General features: G+C 55.8%; 2 protein-coding genes across 18 annotated transcripts in view; both read right to left on the bottom strand.

Moving 5' to 3' along the window:
• Positions 1–344: 344 nt before the first annotated feature.
• SRCIN1 (SRC kinase signaling inhibitor 1) overlaps positions 345–19,527 on the bottom strand; it is a 77,034-nt gene continuing 57,851 nt past the window's right edge. For 10 of the 17 annotated variants that reach the window (XM_073005363.1, XM_073005364.1, XM_073005355.1 and 7 more), the window contains 5 exons: positions 18,837–18,991; positions 18,392–18,544; positions 17,612–17,734; positions 13,668–13,814; positions 4,013–5,658 (listed from right to left, as the gene is read on the bottom strand). In XM_073005363.1, coding sequence (XP_072861464.1) covers positions 5,470–5,658; positions 13,668–13,814; positions 17,612–17,734; positions 18,392–18,544; positions 18,837–18,991 — 767 coding nt within the window. In that variant the 3' untranslated portion in view covers positions 4,013–5,469. The other 7 variants (XM_073005366.1, XM_073005369.1, XM_073005362.1 and 4 more) reach the window with 5 other exon arrangements.
• On the bottom strand, positions 13,810–17,423 carry LOC140708702 (uncharacterized). Its single transcript, XM_073005372.1, has 2 exons — positions 16,302–17,423; positions 13,810–15,305 (listed from the first exon to the last, which is right to left on the bottom strand). Exons 1-2 carry the CDS (start codon positions 16,563–16,565, stop codon positions 14,655–14,657), a joined length of 915 nt encoding a protein of 304 aa, XP_072861473.1. The 5' UTR covers positions 16,566–17,423; the 3' UTR covers positions 13,810–14,654.

The following is a 19,527-nucleotide window of genomic DNA, read 5'->3' as shown; positions in this document are numbered from 1 at the left end:
AAGAGCTGTTTTTGTTTGTTTCGTTTTTGTTTTTTGAGACAGGGTCTTGCTCTCTCACCCAGGTTGGAGTGCAGTGGTGCGATCTTGGCTCACTGCAACCTCCACCTCCTGGGTTCAAGAGATTCTCATGCCTCAGCCACCCGAGTAGCTGGGATTACAGGTGTGTACACCACCCCACCTGGCTAATCCCAGGGGCCCTGTTCTGTCCTCCCCCTCATGCTCTGCCAGCTGAAGACCAATGGCTGCCAGGGATTCCCCACCTGCCACCCCACCCATCTCAGCACCTTCCAGATCCTCCAGGGTGAAGCAGAGAAATAATGAGACATCAGCGTATAGGAAGGAGATCCAGGAGAGGAAAAAGAAACAAGTTTTATTAAAGCCCCAAACACTTGGCTAGAAAAACTGAAAAGGAAAGAGAGCAGGGAGGTGGGAAGAAGAAAAAAGGACATTAAAAAAGAGAGACAGAGAAAACACAGCAACCCTTTTCCATTTAGAAATTGTCAAGTTACACCGACAGAGGTCACAGAATATCCACAGAAGCCATCACTGCTACACCAACATGAGCCCTACAGGGTGGACGGGGCAGGGTGTGGAGCTGGGGCTCACCCCAGGGGACCCCCTGGGGACCCCACTCAGAGCCTCAGGCCTGAGGCTCCTGGGGAAACAGCATATTGTGGAAGGGGCAGGAGAGAAACCCCCCATGCGAGTAACACAGCACAGTGGGCGGGGGCTGAGAGGACCAGGTACAGGGGTCCCCTGAGACATCTTAGTTTTCTCTTGGTCAAGCACACACTGATGGACAGAGCAGCGAGGCGCATGCAGCTGGGGGCACTGACGTGCTGCAGGCTGTGAGAGGGCCAGCGGGGACGGGGGCTTGGGAAGGGAGCTGGAGCCAGTGGTGCAGGGATGATGAACACACACACACAGAGGCACACCCACACACCTGGGTCTGCACCAGCACACACACGTGCACACACACTCGCAGACACAGATCACATGCACCTCCATGTACGTGTCTCTGTCCACATGTACGTGGCCCACACACAAGTCGCTGGCGCTAGGCATGTCTGCACACACATTACACATGTTCTCACACACAGAGCTCCTCTCACGCTAACATGCAGGTAGGCACGTGCCAATGCCCAAACAGGTTACATGCACCTATGTGCCCACGCCTTCCGCCACACACGTGCTCGGCCATTCCTGTGGGTGCAGGCCCCATGCGTCTGCACACATGGTGCATGGGCTCACGCCAGCACACACACAGGCTGCACGCGATTCCACACGGATGCCTCCCAGCCCATAAACGTGCAGGAACCAAAGGGAAAGAAAGATGCAAACCCTACTGGACTTCACCCGAGCGGGTGGGGCGGGGCACATGGCTCCCTCCTTCTGCCCCTTCGTGGATGGACACTGTCCCCCCCACATCCCCCACAAAGGGACATTCAACTCAGGACAATGACGGTGGGGCACACATTCCAGTCACAGGGCTGAGGGTGGGAGCTGGGGGCAAGCGAAGTAGCAAGCAGAGAGTAATGGAGTGGAGGGAGGAGGGGGCACCACTCCCCCCTCCCCTCCCAAGTCAGGGGGTCTCTGTACAGCCAAATCAAACCAGACCGTTTCACTGGGACCACAGAAGCCAGGCCGACGCGCCCGCCCCCAGCCCCCTCCCCCGCCAAAACAGTGGCCAGGGAGAGAGTGCCGTGGTTTTCTTTTTTTTTTTCTTTTTTAAATATTTATATATATTTATATTACGTATATTATATATAATATGTAAATATATTTTTAAAACAATATAAAATGTTAAGACACTTCACTTAAATGTAAAGAGTTGCCTGCAATTAAAAGTAATTGCATCATTTATGAGGTCCTTTTTTTTTTTTCTATTTTCCAGGGTTTTTTTTTTTTTCAGGAGGGTTTTTTTTTTCCTCTTTTGTTATTTTTCAAAAAGGCTTGCTCGCCTTGGTACAAAAATGATCCAAAGCTAGAAAACAAGGATGAACCAACAAAGGCAAAAACGAAAAAAGAAATGAAGAAACACAACCCCAGTTTCCCCTCCCCCCAAACCTTCAACAGCTCCTGGCTCTCCCCAAGTGCGGCCTTTCCCCAGCCAGGCCCCAGGGGTTGGGGGGCTCTGCCTCTTGCGCAACTCCTCCTTTCTGTGCTTGCTGGGGGGACTGATTCGAGTCCCCCTCCCCTGTGCTTGCTTCACTTTGTGCTCCAAGTGGGACGCCTGCTGCCGGGGACCCTACTCCTCCTCCTCCTCTTCTCCCATCCTCTCCCTACTGGCTCCTCACTGTGCCCTCTGGGCGGCCAGGAGTGAGAACCAAAATTGGCCTCTCTCTGCCTCCCCAGGACCCGGCCAAAAGCAAGGTGGCACTGCCAACTGCCTCTGCAGGGCAGGCAGGGCGTCCACAGGCCAGGGGCGCTGGCTGGACGGTCAGGCCTCAGGGACCTTCAGACATCTCACCAGGGTCACCAGAGCCCCATGGAAAAACTACATCTCATCCTTTCCCGGAAAACCCTCAAATCGCCAAGAGGATGACTGAAGGTCAAGTCACCCCACCTCGGGGTCCCAGGTGTCTTCACTGCTCCCCATCAAACCCCTCTCGACCCTCCCATTTCCCTCAAACCAGACCCTTCCCCCAACTGCAGACCACAAAACCTGGTTTTCTAGGCCCCTCATTCTTGCCCACCCCACCCCCATTAAATAAGTTAATGCCATTTAAAGTGCTAAATCAGGAAACTAAAAGTACCAAATACCTGTCCGGGCCGCCCTCTCCCAAGGCAGTGTCCCCGATGTCCGGCTGTCCGTGCAACCCACCCTCCACAGCCAGCAGACCAAAGGGCCTCTGTCCTCCACTCCCCACAGGACGGCGAGGCCCAGGAGGCCAGCGCCTCCCCAGGGACGCAGACTCCATGGTCTCACACCCACCCTGAGGCCTCTCAAGCTCCGGCCTAGTCTCCAGCCTGTCCGTCTCTACTCCAGGCCCAGTGGGGTGTGAGTGGGAGGAGGCAGAGCAGCCACAGAGGAGGTCGCAGTCTTGTCCGAGCTTGGACAGGGAGTGGGGCGTCTCCAAGGCCAGTCTCCCTGCACCCCGCTCTCCGGCCTGGTATATGGGTTGGTCCGATGTCCCCGCGTTCCTCCAGGAAAGTACCGAGAAACGGGAGAGGGGTCTCCCACTGCTCCAAGTCTCCGTGGCTCAGAGTTTGTTTGGAGTATTCTTGGGAAGTGAGGGGAAGGCGGGAAGGGGGTGCAGGAGCTTCAGGATGGACTGAGGGGAAAGAGTGGTGAAAGAGAAGAGGGAGAGACGTGACAGGTGCGGCCAGTGAGAGGCCAGCTGAGAACAGACAAAGGAAGGTGGTGTGTTTGGTTTTTAGTTTTACTGTTTAAAAAAAAGATAATTAAAAGTGAATCATTAAAAAAAAAACCAAAAACACCAACAGAGGATGGGTAGAGGGAGCTGAGGAGGGCCACACCCTCCTCTGCAGGGCGCACCCCTCAGGGGGTCTGGAGAGTAGGGTGGGGTGGAGATGAAGGGAAGAGAGGGGAGAAATGGCAGGAGTAAGGGAGGGGGACAGGCAGGGCAGCGGGGTGAGGGGCTTCTAGAAGGAGATGGAAGAATTCCTTGCCCCAAAGGAAGTCAATACAGGGATAGAGGTTCTGGAAGCCGAGGGCTTTTCTGAGACTGGGCTCGAGGTCTCATTCGACCCGCTCATCTCTTTAGATGGTTTAGTGGCCTGGAACAAAAACAGGGGTCAGGGGTCAGAGAGCAGAAGGGAGCGCCTCCATGCTGGCCCCCAGCTGAAGTTTTAAAAGTGGAAAATCTCCACAAATCCAAGGAAATTAACTGCAAAAGGAAGAAGCCAGAGGGGCATCTGGAGAGAGAGGTCCCTTGAATGGGGAGGGGCGGGGGCAGAAAAGGCGGGGAGGGGGCACGAGGTTGGACAACGGGCCTAGGTGGTCAGAGCAGAAGGGCAGGCCCACAGTTACTGAGAGCAGAGAGAGAAGCAGAGAGTGACCAGAGAAGCACAGGAGAGGCCGCGCCCAGGACGGGCAGACGGGGAGGTGGGGATGGGGAAGGGGAGGGGAGGGGAGGAAGAAGAAGTGAAACGTTAGCTGGGACAGGGGCACATGCCCTGCGGGGGAGCGGGGGCAGGGTGGGGAAAGGCTCCTAGTCCCAACTGGCCTGTCATACAGTCAGAGCCCCTTCCAGCCTCATCCTGGTGGCAACAGAGGAGGGGGCTTATCCTCCCAGTGGGGAATAAACACTTCAAGCACGCCCACCTCTACCACCACCACCTGGAAATCTGGGAAGAAGGTGCTACCGCACCAGGCTCCCGCTCAGTGCAGGAAGCCCCACTGCGCACCCTGCAAGCGCTTGTCGCCCCAGTTGGTAACAGGAGGCTACTTCCTCATGACTCGTCCTGCCCTCACTCGTCAGTTCTAGTGGTCAGAACTGACCCCTCATCCTCCTTCCACCTCTGGTGGAGTCCCGTGTCTCCACCGGTCCTGGAGGCTTGTCCTCTGGAGCTGCGGTCTCCAAAGTGCAGTTTGAGAGCTACATGCATTACCTCATCACTTCCAGGGGACACCTTGTGGCATGCGTCATGAATGCAGATTCCTGGGCTCCCCTCCAGAATCCATCTCTTGTGTGGGCTCATGCATGTGCATTTTAAGCAGGCGCCCCAGGGGCCTCTGCTGCACACTTACCTTTGAGATCCACTGGGTTAAGGCTACACAGACCCGGGTTTCTCTCTGAAATTGTAATCACTGTCCCTCCTGGCCTTGCTTAGCTACTAGTGTGAGAACTGAATCACCCAGATTTTAAAAAGATCCAAAAGATAAGACAGGGTGCTGTGGCGAGTCACCAGAGACCACCCTGAGGTTAGGTCTGGGCAGGGTCGTTCACTTCCCTGTACTATCACCCTGCTGCTAGGGGATTTTCTCAGATGCCTTGCAGCGGAGAAACTGGAGAAGCTAGAGTCTAAAGCAAGCCCTGTCTCCAGCAGCCTGCCTGGCTCACAGTGAAGAACCAACACTGGCTGCAATCACCATTTCTCCTTTACAGGTGCACAGATGGTTGGTTCTGCGATACACCTGGGTTTTGCTCACCACAGTGTAGTCTGTCATCTACATTTCCCTTTTATGAGAATCAAAACCAGGGCCAGGTGTGGTGGCTCACACCTGTAATCCCAGCACTTTAGGTGGCTGAGGCAGGAGGATTGTTTGAGCCCAGGAAGTCAAGACCAGCCTGGGCAACATGGCGAGACCTCATCTCTACTAAAAATAAAAATAAAATTTTAATAGCTGAGTGTGATGTTGTGTGCCAGTGGAGGCTGAGGTGGGAGGATGGCCTGAGCCCAGGAGGTGGAAGTGGCAGTGAGCCGTGATTGCACCACTGCATTCCAGCCTGGGTGACAGAATGAGGTCCTGTTTTTTTTTTTTTTTTTGGTTTTGTTATTTATTTATTTATTTAAAGTGGAAGTTCCCCATTTGAGTTTTCTTTTTCTTTTCTTCCTTGCTTTTTTTTTTTTTTTTTGGAGACGGATTTTTGCTCTTGTTGCCCAGGCGGGAATGCAATGGTGCGATCTTGGCTCATAGCAACTTCTGCCTCCCGGGTTCAAGTGATTCTCCTGCCTCAGCCTCCCAAGTAGCTGAAATTACAGGTATGTGCCATCACGCCTGGCTAATTTTGTATTTTTAGTAAGATAAGGTTTCTCCATGTTGGTCAGTCTGGTTTCGAACTCCCGACCTTAGGTGATCCGCCCACCTAGGCCTCCCAAAGGGTTGGGACTACAGGCATGAGCCACCACGCCCGGCCTTGTTTGGGTTTTCTAACCCCTCTCCTCTGCTCATCCATTACTCAAGGGAGTTCTAGGGGGTCCAGGGAGGGCCCAGCCACAGGGTCGTCAGACTCACGCAGTCCTCAGCATGTGTCAGGCATAGCCCCTGCTCTCTCTGTGCCCCCAGTACCTGGGCCTGGAGACAAATTCATCTAAAGGGAACCAGAGGCTCTCTGACCATTGTGTCACTTACCTTGGGCTCAGTCCTGCCTCTCCTCTGCTCTAGCCTTTCCCATTTAAAGTTCTTTCCCCCAAAGCCAGATGGGAGAGGAGCACTGTCCAGTTTCCCCTGATATCGCTTCACACCTCACTATGTCCCCCGGCAAGGTGCTGATTCTCCCCGGCTGTCCTTTTCCCTCTGAACTGATCTTCTAGGTAAAAGCTGCTTTTTCTGCTCCTGTCCCTTCAACATTTTTCAAGAGCCTCGTTGTATTTCAAGCTTTGGTCTTTGGAACACTTGTCTTCCGGCACCACCACCTGGCTCCTATATTCAGGCAGGTGACGTGCCCTCACCTGGTCGAGGTCCCTCTTCTCCCCACAACAGCCAGTACAAGACCTTTAGACATCCAGCTTCACCAGTTTACGGGGATGCCTCATCCCTGTCCCACTTCTTCATGGAGACCACTTCTGCAAGCATGTGCTTTCTAAAATGCTCTCGGGCCATCTTCCCTCCCAGGAGACTCTGGCCACACCATCCACAATCCACTCTCCTGAAGTTGAGGGAGCACATCCAGCTGTGCCTGGTGACCCCAGCCTGTGCCGCTAACCCTTCTCAGGTGACACAGCTGCTATCTCTGAAGATTCCTGTCATTTCCTTTCACCCATCATCCTCCCCTGCTGGTTCCAATTATGTCCAGAGAAGCAGAACTTTGTCACCTTTGTGGCAAGGCAGAAACCTCACACATGTCCAGTTTTCAGCTGGGGGAGGCATGGAGCACTGAGCTGGTCCCAGAGGGCAGCACCCTGCACACCTCCCTCTTGCCTGGGGATCAGAGCCGGCCGCCTGCTCTCGCTGGGTCCATGCTCCCCAGGCCCTTCACACTCAGACGCCCAGATGTCAAGACAAGTGTGGAACCTCTTGACTCTACAGACCTCGCTGGCTCCACCTCCAGGGCCATTCCCAGGGCCACCCTCCCTAGCCCCCACGCCCTCCTTCCTTGCTAAGCCCTGCGTGGATCAGGAGAAGCTGGGCTTTCCCCAGCCCAAAGTGGGGGGTGTGGGGATCATGACAAAATCTATGGCAACTGGAGAAATTCCTTTCTCCTTGCCAGTGACTGATTTAGGAATGGGCAGTGAGATAAGAGGTGTGGTCTGTTGGGGGCTTCTGGGAAAGATTCTCCGGCTTCTAAAAACAGCTGTGTGAGGCCGGACTCAGGCCTATAATCCCAGCACTTTGGGAGGCCTAGGCGGGTAGATCACTTGACGTCAGGAGTTTGAGACCAGCCTGGCCAACACAGTGAAACCCCAACTCTACCAAAAAATACGAAAATTAACCAGGCATGGTGGCACACGCCTTTAGTCCCAGCTACTTGGGAGGCTGAGGCAGGAGGATGGCTTGAACCACAGAAGTGGACGTTGCAGTGAGTCGAGATCACATCACTGCACTCCAGCCTGGGCGACAGCCTGGGCGACTCTATCTCAAAAAAAAATTTTTAAATAAATAAATAAATAAATAAATAAATAAATAAATAAAAACAGCTGTGTGAAGCTGGGCATGGTGGCTCATGCCTATAATCCCAGCACTTTGGGAAGCTTAGGTGGGTGGACCACCTGCAGTCAGGAGTTTGAGACCAGCCTGGGCAATGTGACGAAACCCCATCTGTACCAAAAATACACAAAATTAGTGAGGCGTGGTGGTGCCACCTGCTGTCCAGCTACTTGGAAGGCTGAGACGGGAGGATCGGTTGAGCCTGGGGAGGTCAAGGCTGCAGTGAGCAGAGATCATGTCACTGCATTCCAGCCTGGGTGACAGAGTAACTGTCTCAAAAAAAATAATAATAAAATAAGGCCAGGCACGGTGGTTCACGCCTGTAATCCCAGCACTTTGGGAAGCTGAGGCGCATGGATCACAAGGTCGGGAGTTCAAGATCAGCCTGGCCAACATGGTGAAACCCCATCTTTACTGAAAATACAAAAATTAGCCGGGTGCAATGGTAGGCACCAGTAATCCCAGCTACTTGGGAGACTGAGGCAGGAGAACTGCTTGAACCCAGGAGGCGGAGGTTGCAGTGAGCTGAAATCGTGCTACTGCACTCCAGCCTGCGTGACAGAGTGAGACTCCGTCTCGAAAAAATATATAATAATAATAATAATAATAAAATAGGCCAGGTGTGGTGGCTCACACCTGTAATCCCAGCACTTTGGGAGGCTGAGGCGGGCAAATCACAAGGTCAGGAGTTCGAGAACAGCCTGACCAACATGGTGAAACCCTGTCTCTACTAAAAATACAAAAATTAGCCAGGCATGGTGGTGGGCACCTGTAATCCCAGCTACTTGGGAGGCTGAGGCAGGAGAATTGCTTGAATCCAGGAGGCAGAGGTTGCAGTGGGCCAAGGTTGCGCCATTGCACTGCAGCCTGGGTGACAGAGTAAGACTCTGTCTCAAAAAAATAAAATAAAATAAAATAATAACAATAATAATAATAATAATAATAATAATAGAATAATAAAAATGACAACGGGACCAAATGCAAAGAAACTTGGGTCCTGATATCCTCAAGCTGCTGAATTCACCAACCCTGGAATCTCCCTCCTTCCAGCCTTCTTGGTTACAGAGTACCTTTCTTTATTGTTTAAGCCATTTTGAATCAGGGTTCCTGTTCCTTGCAGCTGAAAGCATTCTCACTGACACACGTGAAGCCCAGAGTTGCTTTATTGCTCTATTCAACCTTTGTTTTTTGTTAACGTATCACCTTCTAGAATTCTCGTCACAAGCGCGATCTCATCAAGGCTTGCTCACACCCATGAGGTTATGCTCCCTGGCAGGGCAACAGAATCCAGTACTAAGACAACAGAATTTGTAGCAGGTCGACTTGGGTTTAAGTCCCAGCTCTGCCACTTTTTAACTGTGTGACCTTAATTCCATATCTCTCTGGGCCCTCATGTCCTCACCTGCAAACGGATAACAGACTTCACAGCACCAGATGCACACCACGAGATGATGCCAACTGGGCGTAAGACCAAGCACCCAACACTCTCAGTAAACATGCAACAAATGGTAACCATTATAGCCATTGCCATTTTAACCTTTCAGATTTGCTTTGTCTGTTTCCATCTGCATTGGGCCTGATCAGTGGCAAACTCATTCGCTCATTCACTCAACAAATATTTACTGAGTGCCTACGTATGCCAAGCACTATTCTAGGTGCTGCGGGCATGCAGCCGTGACAACACAGATTTACCTTAAGGTAGAAAAGTTGTAAACTTGGTACCTAACAGGTATGCTATCTGTCTTTCACTTGCCTCTCCATGCCCCAGAACCAATTATGGGGGGGCTCAGTATGTTGCCCAGGCTGGTCTCAAACTCCTGGCCTCAAGTGATCCTCCTGTCTTAGCCTCCCAAAGTGTTGGGGGGTAGAGTTCCTTCCCTTCTCTCTCCCTCCTGGGAGCTGTGTCACAGGCAGCAGCTGTGCCCTCCACAGCACAGCTCTGCTACTCCCGCCCTCTGGGACTCGCTAAACACCTGCCCCACTGCCCTTCCCCCAGGAAGTCACAGCCTCCTGCTCTGAGATGTCCATTGGTACCTTGGCATCCCTTGTTTTCTCCCTGAATCCTCTGCTGTGGTCCTTTCATTAAAGTCTCTTCATTTGGGGCTGGGAGTGGTGGCTCACGCCTGTAATCCCAGCACTTTGGGAGGTGGACCCCTTGAGGTCAGGAGTTCGAGACCAGCCTGGCCAACATGGTGAAACTCCACCTCTACCAAAAACACAAAAATTAGCTGGGTGTGGTGACACACACTGGTAATCCCAGCTACTAAGGAGGCTGAAGCAGGAGAATCACTTGAACCCGGGAGATGGGGGTTGCTGCGAGCCGAGATCACGCCACTGGACTCCAGCCTGGGCAACAGAGCGAGACTCCATCTCAAAAACAAAAAAAAAGAGCCTCTTCATTTGAGCCATCTGAGAAGATAAGCAGGTGTTCAGCAGATTTCTTAGCCCTAATAGAAGAGGGGGTGTCCATAGCTTCAGGTCTACACCAATCCCTTGATCCTTGCATGCCTGGGAACCTGGCTCCTGTTCCTCCCTGGGATCCTAAGCACAACATTCACGGGCTTCTCCTCAGTCACTTCCTCTGACTACTCTGTGGGGTCATACACTGCTGCAATGCACCTCCATCTTAGAATTTTCTTACTCCCAATTTCTGTGTCCCTGATCCCGGCACTTCTAGTCTGCTCTACCTCAACATTGTCAAAGACAGCTTAGACTCACGGGATGAGGGAAAGGCCTTGGGCACTGCCCCTCTCCCTCCCCCCGCCCACCGCCGTAAAGCTCACTGTGGTTTTCTAAGCTCTCACCTGTACCTGGCATTATGTGAGCTCAGGACCAGGCTGGGTACTTCTGTCCCCATTGTACAGGCGAAAGAAGGGCCTGAGAGGACAGAGGGCTTTGACCAAGCCCACAGGCTGAGCTGGTGTGAAGCATGTCCCGCCAGTGACCCGCGTGGCTGGAGCACACCGAGGGTGTGGGGTGGAGGGGCAGGGTGAGCTGAGGCTGCTGTGAAGGGCCCTGGGTCGTACACGAAGGATTTGGTTTTATCATCCACCAGGGGCCGGGGCAGGGATTTTAAGCTGGAAGGGGTGTGTGTGTGTGTGTATGTGTGAGAGACACACACAGAGACAATCAAATCTGCATTTTACAAAGTTCCCTCCCCACTCCCAGGTCTTGGGAAATCAGTTACAGGTGACAGAAGTCGCGAGGAGCTCTCAGAAGACCATGCATGTTGGTGATGAGACAGCGATGGTTTTCCCCTGGTTCTCTACACTTCACTGTTGAAAATTTCCATGGGGAGGCCGGGCGCGGCGGCTCACGTCTGTAATCCCAGCAGTTTGGGAGGCTGAGGCGGGCGGATCACGAGGTCAGGAATCTGAGACCAGCCTGGCCAACACAGTGAAACCCCATCTCTACTAAAAATACAAAAATTTAGCTGGGCGTGGCGGTGGGTGCCTGTAATCCCAGCTACTCGGGAGACTGAGACAGGAGAATCGCTTGAACCCAGGAGGCAGAGGTTGCAGTGAGCCGAGATAGCGCCATTGCACTCCAGCCTGGGTGACAGTGCGAGACTCTGTCTCAAAAAAATAAATAAAATAAAATAAAATAAAATAAAATAAAATAAAATAAAATTTCCACCAGGAAACATGTATTACTTTACCAGAAAGAAGCCATGTTTGTAAGAAAGGCTACTGGAGCACTGGAAGTGAGACAGGGGCACAAAGGGGCTTGGGAAGGCTGGGTGTGGGTGACCCTTCCTGAGGGGGACAGCAGCTGGGGCAGCCTAGTACAGGCTGGGGTGGTAGGATCGGGGGAGCATTGTGTCTGGATGCACACTTGCGAGGAGCCTGGGGACGCCCAGGGAAGCGTGTGTGGGTGACTGGAGCTCGGAATGGAGATGTGGGTGGGGGCAGGGACTAAGCAGTGCCTGGTGCCTGAGGAGAGGAAGGCATGGTGTGAGAAGAGGCTGAGGAGTGGAGCACAGGAAAGGGAAGAGGCAGGCAAAGGAGAATCACCCAGGCAGGGTGCAATGGCTCACGCCTATAATCCCAGCACTTTTGAGGATCACCTGAGCTCAGGAGTTTGAGACCAGCCTGGCCAACATGGTGAAACTCCGTCTGTACTAAAAATACAAAAATTAGCTAGTATGGTTAGGTAGCCTGTAGTCCCAGCTGCTTGGGAGGCTGAGGCACAAGAATCACTTGAACCCAGGAGGCGGAGGCTGCAGTGAGCAGAGATCGCACCATTGGACTCCAGCCTGGGTGACAGAGCAAGACTCCATCTCAAAAACGAGAGAGTTGCCCAGAAAGGAGCCCGGAGGCTCAGGGTGGAGGCTGGAGAGAGGATTCTGTGGAACAGAGGGTCTGCACAGCCCTATGCAGGTGTGGGGGGTCTACAAGGCCACATGCTACAGAGCAGTGGGGGAGCGGGGTGGAAAGAGCCCATCTGGACACCACTGGAGACCCAGGCAAGCCCGGAGATGGGGTGGAGGCTGGGCCATAAAGGCATGAGGCTGACACCACAGCCGAGGAGCTGGGCTCTGGGGAGCGAGGAACTAGGGTGGGAAACAGTGGAGCATAATTAGAGCCAAGGGAGGGGCCTGCTGGAGAGGCTGAAGCACTTTGTGGTGGGGAGGGAGGCAGTCTGGACTTGTGTCCTGCCCCCCACTTGCCAGCCATGTGGCCTTGGGTTAAGCCTCAGTTTCCCCACCTACCATAGGGGGGTAAAAGACCTTCCTCAGTGTGGTGAGTGTGAGATGAGATAATGTGTGTGCCTGGCCCCAGTGAAAGCTCTGTCAATGTCAGCTGCTCTGCTGGGCACCCAGGAGGGTCCAGCCTGGACAGGACGAGGGGAACTCATCCCTGGCAGTGGCAGGAAAAAGAACAGGAAGTGAGGCTCACAGAATGTCTGGGAGCCATGAGGAGGCAGCTGGGGAGCTGTGGATAGGCTGCGAGGGGCCGGAGGGATGCTTTTTGAGAGATTCTCCTGGGAGCCAGTAGGGAGGCAGGGCCTTGGGTGCCCAGGGCCTGGGTCCCTCGATCCCAATCCTGGCTGTGATGCCACCTTGCTGTGCACCTTTGGGAGGCCCCTCTCCTTGTCTGAGCTGTCCCCTCATCTGAAAAAGAGATGGACTCACCCACCTCTAACCTCTTGCCTCTGAGTCTAGAACCTTCTCTAACATCTTGCCTCTGAGTCTAGAACCTTCTTTAAGTGAGAGCATCTGGACACATAACAGCCCCCACCCTCACACCCAGAACGGGCCTGTCATACGGGAGCTGCTCATAAATATTCACTGAATCAAACGAGCACACTAAGGGTCTCTCACAATATCTAGGTCCAGGAGCCACCCTGCAGCCTCTGACCAGGCCACATGGGCAATAAACACCCACGGGTGAGGTGTGTCCACGCTCCACACAGCCCCCACGCCTGCTCATTAGATCTGAAAGAGATTGCGGCACCCCTGCAATTCCTGCTGCAGCCCTACCCTTTCCGAGGGCCAAAGTGCCTCGCCCTGTCCCCACCCCACCTTGCAAAGACAGGAGGTGACCCCACTGAAACCCAAACACAAGGCTGAAAAGCAGATGCAAAGTTGTCTTCTCCCTTGGTTAGGGGTGGCCTAAGAACTAAGAGGGAGGCTGAGGTGAGAGCGGGGCCCTGAATAGCAGGTGGAGCCCTGGGAAGAGGGAGAGGAAAGTGGAGAGAGAAACAGAATGGCTGGAAGCAGAGGGCTGCAAAATCCCCCTTCTGCACCCCAGGGTAGGCCAGGGACCCAGACGTTGGGGCTGCTGGAGTCACAAACCCGCTCCCTCGCCCCTCCTCTAGGAGCCAGCGGTGGCAGCTGGAGACGAGATTTCTCTGTCTGAGTGAGGGAACTCCTGAGAAGGGAGGTGCCTGGTTGAGAACTCATGTGCTAACCCAGATCCAAAGCTCCGGGATCGGGAGGAGGAGGGAGAAGATGGCTCAGGGGGTGGGTGGGGCAGTCCTGGCAGGGAAGTCTGTCTGGGCAGAGGTTGGGAAAGCTGGTCACGGGAGCAGGGGCAGGAGATGCCCAGCTGGGCAGGGGCGCGGCATGCAGCAGAGCGGGCCTGGGTGGCCCCACGGTCCCTGCCCTCACCTGCTGCTGGGCCTGGATCCGCATGTACTCGGCCCTCTGCTTGCCATGTTTGCTTTTGTCGGGGCTGCCCACTTGGCCCTGGGCCGCCTTCAGCCGAGAGGCCCCCGGAGTCACCACCTTCATGGGCGGTACGCTGCCTCCGCCACTCTGCAAGAAGAGGAACAGGGTTGCAGTTGCCGGGTGCACGTGGGGTGAATCACACAGGAACCCTAGCACTGGGTGGGGTTTCGGGGCTAGGACCTCCCCAGTGGGACCTTTTGAGACCTGGAGACCCCTCTCTGGCTCCACATCCCAGTCCAGAACCCAGGTCTACTCTCTGAGTCCCCATTGGTGGTCTCCCTGCAGGAGAGGGATGGGGCCCCAGCCAGGTGCCCAACAGCTCTTGAGGGAGAGCTCTTCAGTGGCTTCCCTGAGTAGCCCAGAGGCAGCTGATGCCCTCCTTGGGGAGCCTCTGCTAAAGTGAGGGTCCCCAGCAGCAATCCCACTCCTGGCAAGGGGCACCATCTGGACCTGGGTGCACATGCCGGCGAGGGGCTCTCTATAATGGCACACAGAGCAGAGAGGCAGCCCCAGGCCCACATTCTCCTCCTAAGGGGAGGATAGAGGTGAGGTCTCTCTAGGGATGGGCAAGCTTGGCTCCCATGAACCTCCCCAAGTACCAGGCCTGCCCACGGGGCACTGGGGATCCAGAGGCGCAAGCAGAAAGATGACAGAGACAGAGAGTCAGAGACAGGAGGGGGAAGGGAGCGTGGAGAGGGAAGGTGGGGAGAGAACTTTATTTGTTGGTTTACAGATACGGAGCAGAAGGGGAGAGGCCCTGGTTCTTGCCAAGGCTGGGGATTGGCCGACCCCTGGGTAGGCCGGCTTCCCAGCCTCCCTCGGACTCTGCCTGCAAACCCTGCTCTGACACCAGGCTTCCAGGAGAGTGATAAGAGCTGAGAGAAGGCTGGTGGGAGGAGGGGGCTGGCCTGGCATTCCTGCTGCCCCCTACTCCGTCCAACTCTGGAAATGGAGGAGGAAGGCAGCAGGGAAGGATGAAGAGGGGGCAGCCACCTGGGGGCCGAGGGGTAGGGGTGGGGGGCTGCCAGGGGACCCCACGGCAGGGCCTGTGCCCATGTTGCTCAGGGTGGCTTCCAGCTCCCGGAGCGTCTCCTCCAGGCTGTCCATCCGCTGGGCAGTGGTGCCCCACGTGGCGCAGCCTGAGTTGGCAGTAGCCTGGCCCTGGTGCTCCCTACTGCAGGTTTGGGCATCGTGTCCAGAGTCCTTGAGGATCTCCTCTGGGTAGGTGTCAGCAGTAGAGGTCTCCGGAGTCCCATCCTGGGCTGGTCCCTGAGGACAGGGTACCCTGGCTCCTCCATCCTCTAGGCTGCAGCCTCCTCTGCCCAGTCTCTTCAGAGCTGCTCCCTCCTTCCAGGGCATGAAGCTGCTCCTCAGCCCAGGAGTCTCTCCCACTACCCCTGGCGGGGCCTGTGGGCCATCCCAGCCCCTCCCGCTGTCAGCCAGGGTCCGTGGTCTTGGGTTGGGAGCTGTCCTGGGTCCCAGTTCCTCAAGTCTGGCCTCTGGCGGGCTAGGAGGGCTGGGGGCACACTCTGTCAAGATGATCCTTGGGACGCAGAAAGCCCTGGGACCTGGGGCAGCCTGCGGGGAGAAGGAAGATGAGGAAGAGTATGAGTCCTGCAGCCAAACCCCAAGCTAAAATGGGGGTTACAGTTAGGTGAGCCTAGCCGCTTTCTTTTACAGATGGGGAAACTGAGGCAGAGAGGGTCCTGACAGAGGCTACCCAGTAAGTTGGAGGCAAAATTGGGACCAGAATTCAGGTCTTTCCCATCATACCCCACAGCCTCCTACTTTCCAGTAAAGGTGCCAGTTTGGCCAGGGCAGGCACACGTTTATTTCACACCACCCACGTGAGCCTCCGGGAGCCGGTCTCAGGGTTGCTCCCGTGAGTGTGCCCATCTGTGCAATGACTCCACAACAAGGTGGGGCCAGTGGAGGATGAAGTGAGCTCACTGGGCATGTTATGAGTGCTTCATAAATATTAGTTATTTGTTGAAATGAATGGAATGATGGAAACCTTCGGCCCCGTGTGGTCAGAGACCACATGTCAGCCTCTGGCATCTCAAACCAGAGACTTCTGGCCAACCCCAGCTTTGCGTGCTCTCCCCAAGAGCTTCACAGCTGGAAGGGGTGGGGCTTGCCCCTGCCAAATCCTCTGCTGCACACACACTCGGGCAAAGCTCCCTTGGGTACCTGCTCCGGTGCCAGCATCCCTGGCCCTGGCCTCGGTGAGGGCACAGAGGGAAGCCCCAAGTACCACTCCCCGACATGAGTGAATCCTGGTCTAACTCTGAGCACCAGGCTTGTGCCAGGTGCCGTCACATCCTTCCTCACCTTCAGTGCCTACCTTAACCCGTGAAGTGACTGCTGCTCTCACCAGGGCGAGGGAGGTTACATGCTTCACCCAAGGCCACCCACAGCTAGTTAGTGGCAGAGCCTGGATTTGAACCCAGATAGTCTGACTCCAAGGCCAGTGCTCCTTCCACTAAAGGGAGCCGTGGGGAGACGGGAGAGGGCAGCAGGGACCCCCAACCACCCCCTCCCAAAGGAACCCACCCAGCCTTGCCACCTGCTTACCTGGAAGCGGGGGGTGCTGACTGGGGAGGCAGAGAGGGCGACCTCATGCTCGCCCGGCTCCACAGCCCGATGCTGCCGCAGGATGCAGAGGGTCAGCCAGGGGCAAAAGGCCTTGTCCACTGGGCCCCTGAGGATGGGCTCCCAGAGCCAGAAAGGGGCAGGGCTTGGATGGGAGGAGCCAAAGTGCCAAGGGCACGGCCAGTCCAGGAGGCGCCCCTTCCATAGAGCTCGTCCTAGAGGTTCCTCACACTGCTTTGTGCCCATCCCCTGCCCAGCAGAAGGCACTGCCCACTATCTGATGTCCCTCTGCTCCTCCCCTACCAGGAAACCAAAGCACCACCAGGCCTCCAGCCAGGCCAGAAATCAGGTGGCCATCAGCACTGAGCCCGCTGTGCGGCAGGGAGCCCCAGACAGGGAATGTGTGCACATGGGAGGCTCTCCTTCCCCAGAGCGGAGGCCCCCCTGCCTTAATCTGACCTGGCAGAGAGAAAGATTCCCAGACCTTCCCCCTCCCCTCCTCCCCAAACACAGTCCCCAGGGGTGGGGTGCAGACAGCAGGTTCACCCCCAAATTCCCAGGAAAGAATAAAGAGGAAATAAGTGCAGCAGGACAGCAGCAAGGACTGAAGTTAGAGAGAAGGAAGAACTTCCCAATGCCAAAAGAACCAGCAGCCAAGGAATGGCATGGCTTTCTTCCATCCCAGGCTCTCTGTCCAAGAGAGCAACGTGGGCCATGGGTTGGTGAGGCTGTAGAAGAGCCTACCCCTGTGGCGTCCTGGCCCCCAGCTCAAGGCATAGATTCTAGTGGGAAAAACAGAGCCCTCCCTGGCACAGGCAGCAGAGCAGCGAAGATGGAGGTGGGGGCTAGGCAAGGGCTCAGGACAAGGTCAGATTTTGAGTTGGACCCAAAGTCATCCTGTGAGCAAGATCCAAACTCCAATCTTGGTCCAAGACCACACTCAGCCTTCAGGCCAGACCTAAGCTCAGACTGCGAACCAGAACAAAATACTCAGGCTTCCATCAGCAAGCCCGTGAGAAAATGCAGACCATTTTCTCAAGGGGCCACCAGACACCCAGGCTGCTGGAGTCTCGGGGAGCCCCCCAGCAGGCAGCAGGGAGGAAGGGTTATGCGCCTGTCCTTGGAGTGGGGGAGGGGTGAGTCCACGTGTAATGCTGTGGCAGTGGCTGTGGCGGTGGCGGGACTCGGGACGGTGACTGGCGTTTTAGCGGGTTAGCGTGGGAGGTGAGGAGAGGAAGCTGTGGGGGCACAGGCAGAGAGAGAGCTGAGAGAAGTGGGAGCAGCCCCGTTACCTTCCGTGTAGGGCCTGGGGCTGAGCCCCCGGGGGGCCCCAGGTCCTGGGGGGACAGCAAGGTGGGGATCAGCTGGCGGCGGGGCGTGGGGGGGAGGGAAGACACTGAGGTTCTCTCAAACACCTGGGGAGCAGAAGGTGGGGGCAGGTTTGGAGGAGGGGATACCAGGGAGGACGGGGGTGCTGGCCTGTGGCCTCGGCATCCTTGAGGAGTGTGGCCTGGGATGGCGTCGGCCCCCAGCCTCACCCCATGGTCCCTTGCCATGGCCGCCGGCCCTCTCTGCCCTCATCTGGTCACCTCCAGAGGCCCCGCACTGGGGCTGGGGGTGGCTGAGAACGCTTAAGTGTGGTGACTGACGCCGCTGGGAGAGTCGAGGCATGGGGCGTGAGAGTCTCAGAGTTCTGTCCTCAGAATACTCAAGTATGGGGTCTCAAGCATGAGCTGATCTCGGAACACTCGGGGATGGGGGTCTCCAAACTCAGTGATCTCCGAATCTTAGGATATGGGGTTTTCAGAGTGCAGGAGGTCTGGGGATACTTGGGGGACTCAGAGACTACAATTAAAAAACTCAAATCTGCAAGGAGAGAAGACTTTAGACCCCCACCCCTCATTTCACAGTGGAGAAGAAATGGAGGCAAAAGCCTGAGGTCTGAACAGCCAGCGCTCCACAGGGAGCCCGAGAGCCCATCTTCTGTCTCATCCTGTCACCTGGCCTGGGGGCAGCCTGGCAGGGAAGGGGGCCTGGCTGAGACCTTGGGGGCCAGGTGTGCCCTGACCTACCTCTAGCTCTGCAATGATGCGATCCTCGTCATCCTCGTCCTTGATGGCCGAGGCCATGGTGGGTGGTGTGGAAGCCGGGCGGGCCACCTCCGACACGGCCCGGCGCAGCTTCACCTGGGGCTTCTGCACCTCCAACTCCTCGGACTCGGCCTTCTGCAAAGCCCGGGACCCCTGTCAAGGCCAGGCTCTGCCCGGCTTCAGCACCAGCTCACCTCCCAGGCCCCATGGTGTCCCTCAACGGACAGGGGCCTAGCATGGAATTAAGGCAAATACACATACCCGGAATCCCAAACTAGCAGGACAAAGTTGCCACTGGCTACCCCCTCCTTCCTTCCATGTTCTCTGAGAAAGGGGTCTCTTTCCCACCCCAGAGGGTCTCCAGAAGTCATCTGAGGATTCATCCTAACTCAGTCCCCCGGCCCTCTGTCTGAGGTGGGAGTGGTACCTTGATGAAGGCCGAGTCCTTCTTGCTGGTGACCACCACCTCTCCAGTGCGTGTGGTGGTCAGGCCATGGGAGGAGGGGAAGCTCCGGCGGGGAGGGGGCGGCGGGGGTGACTTGGAGGGCTTCTCTGTGCGGTATCGGGGCACTGTCAACTCATCTGCAGGCACCAAGGGGCCGGGGGTCAGCGGGCCTGCAACCCTGGAGTCAGTGCACTACATTTAACTTGAAGGGGATAAACCTTGCTTCTTCCTCCAGGGAGGACAGGAGGAAGTGAGAAGAAAGCCTGGGGGCAAGAACACAGGGCCCCTTCCTTCTCTTATCTCCTCCTGCACGCCAGCCCCAAGCCCTGTCCCTCTCCTGACAGCACTCTTGCTACTCCGAGTGTGGTCTGTGGACCAGCAGTACTGGCAGCGCCTGGAAGCTTGTCAGAACTGCAGCTCAGGCCCCACTCCTGGGCTGCTAAATCAGGATCTGGTTGAACAGATCCTGGGGTGACAGACGCACATTCAAGTTAGAGAGGCGCTGCTCTAACGACCTCTTTCCCATTGCCCCTCACCCTTGCCCTGGCTCAGCTCTCCATCTCTCCTCCAGGGATCCTGGCCCCTCCCACTAGGCTCTCCTTTCCCCCAATTAGTCCTCCAGCCCTGTTTCCAGGGTAACCTGCAGAGAGGTCACTCTAACCATGACATTCCC

This window comes from Chlorocebus sabaeus, chromosome 16, assembly GCF_047675955.1.
Source record: "Chlorocebus sabaeus isolate Y175 chromosome 16, mChlSab1.0.hap1, whole genome shotgun sequence".
Classification (NCBI taxonomy): Eukaryota; Metazoa; Chordata; class Mammalia; order Primates; family Cercopithecidae; genus Chlorocebus; species Chlorocebus sabaeus.
Note: the sequence above shows the minus strand (reverse complement) of the source record. Positions and strands in the feature narration are given on the sequence as shown.

Coding starts and splice junctions, on each gene's coding strand:
- LOC140708702 (XM_073005372.1), bottom strand. CDS start 16,565: ATGGGCACAAAGCAGTGTGAGGAACCTCTAGGACGAGCTCTATGGAAG. Junction 15,306..16,301: donor TCAGCACCCCCCGCTTCCAG/GTAAGCAGGTGG, acceptor TTCTCCCCGCAG/GCTGCCCCAGGTCCCAGGGC.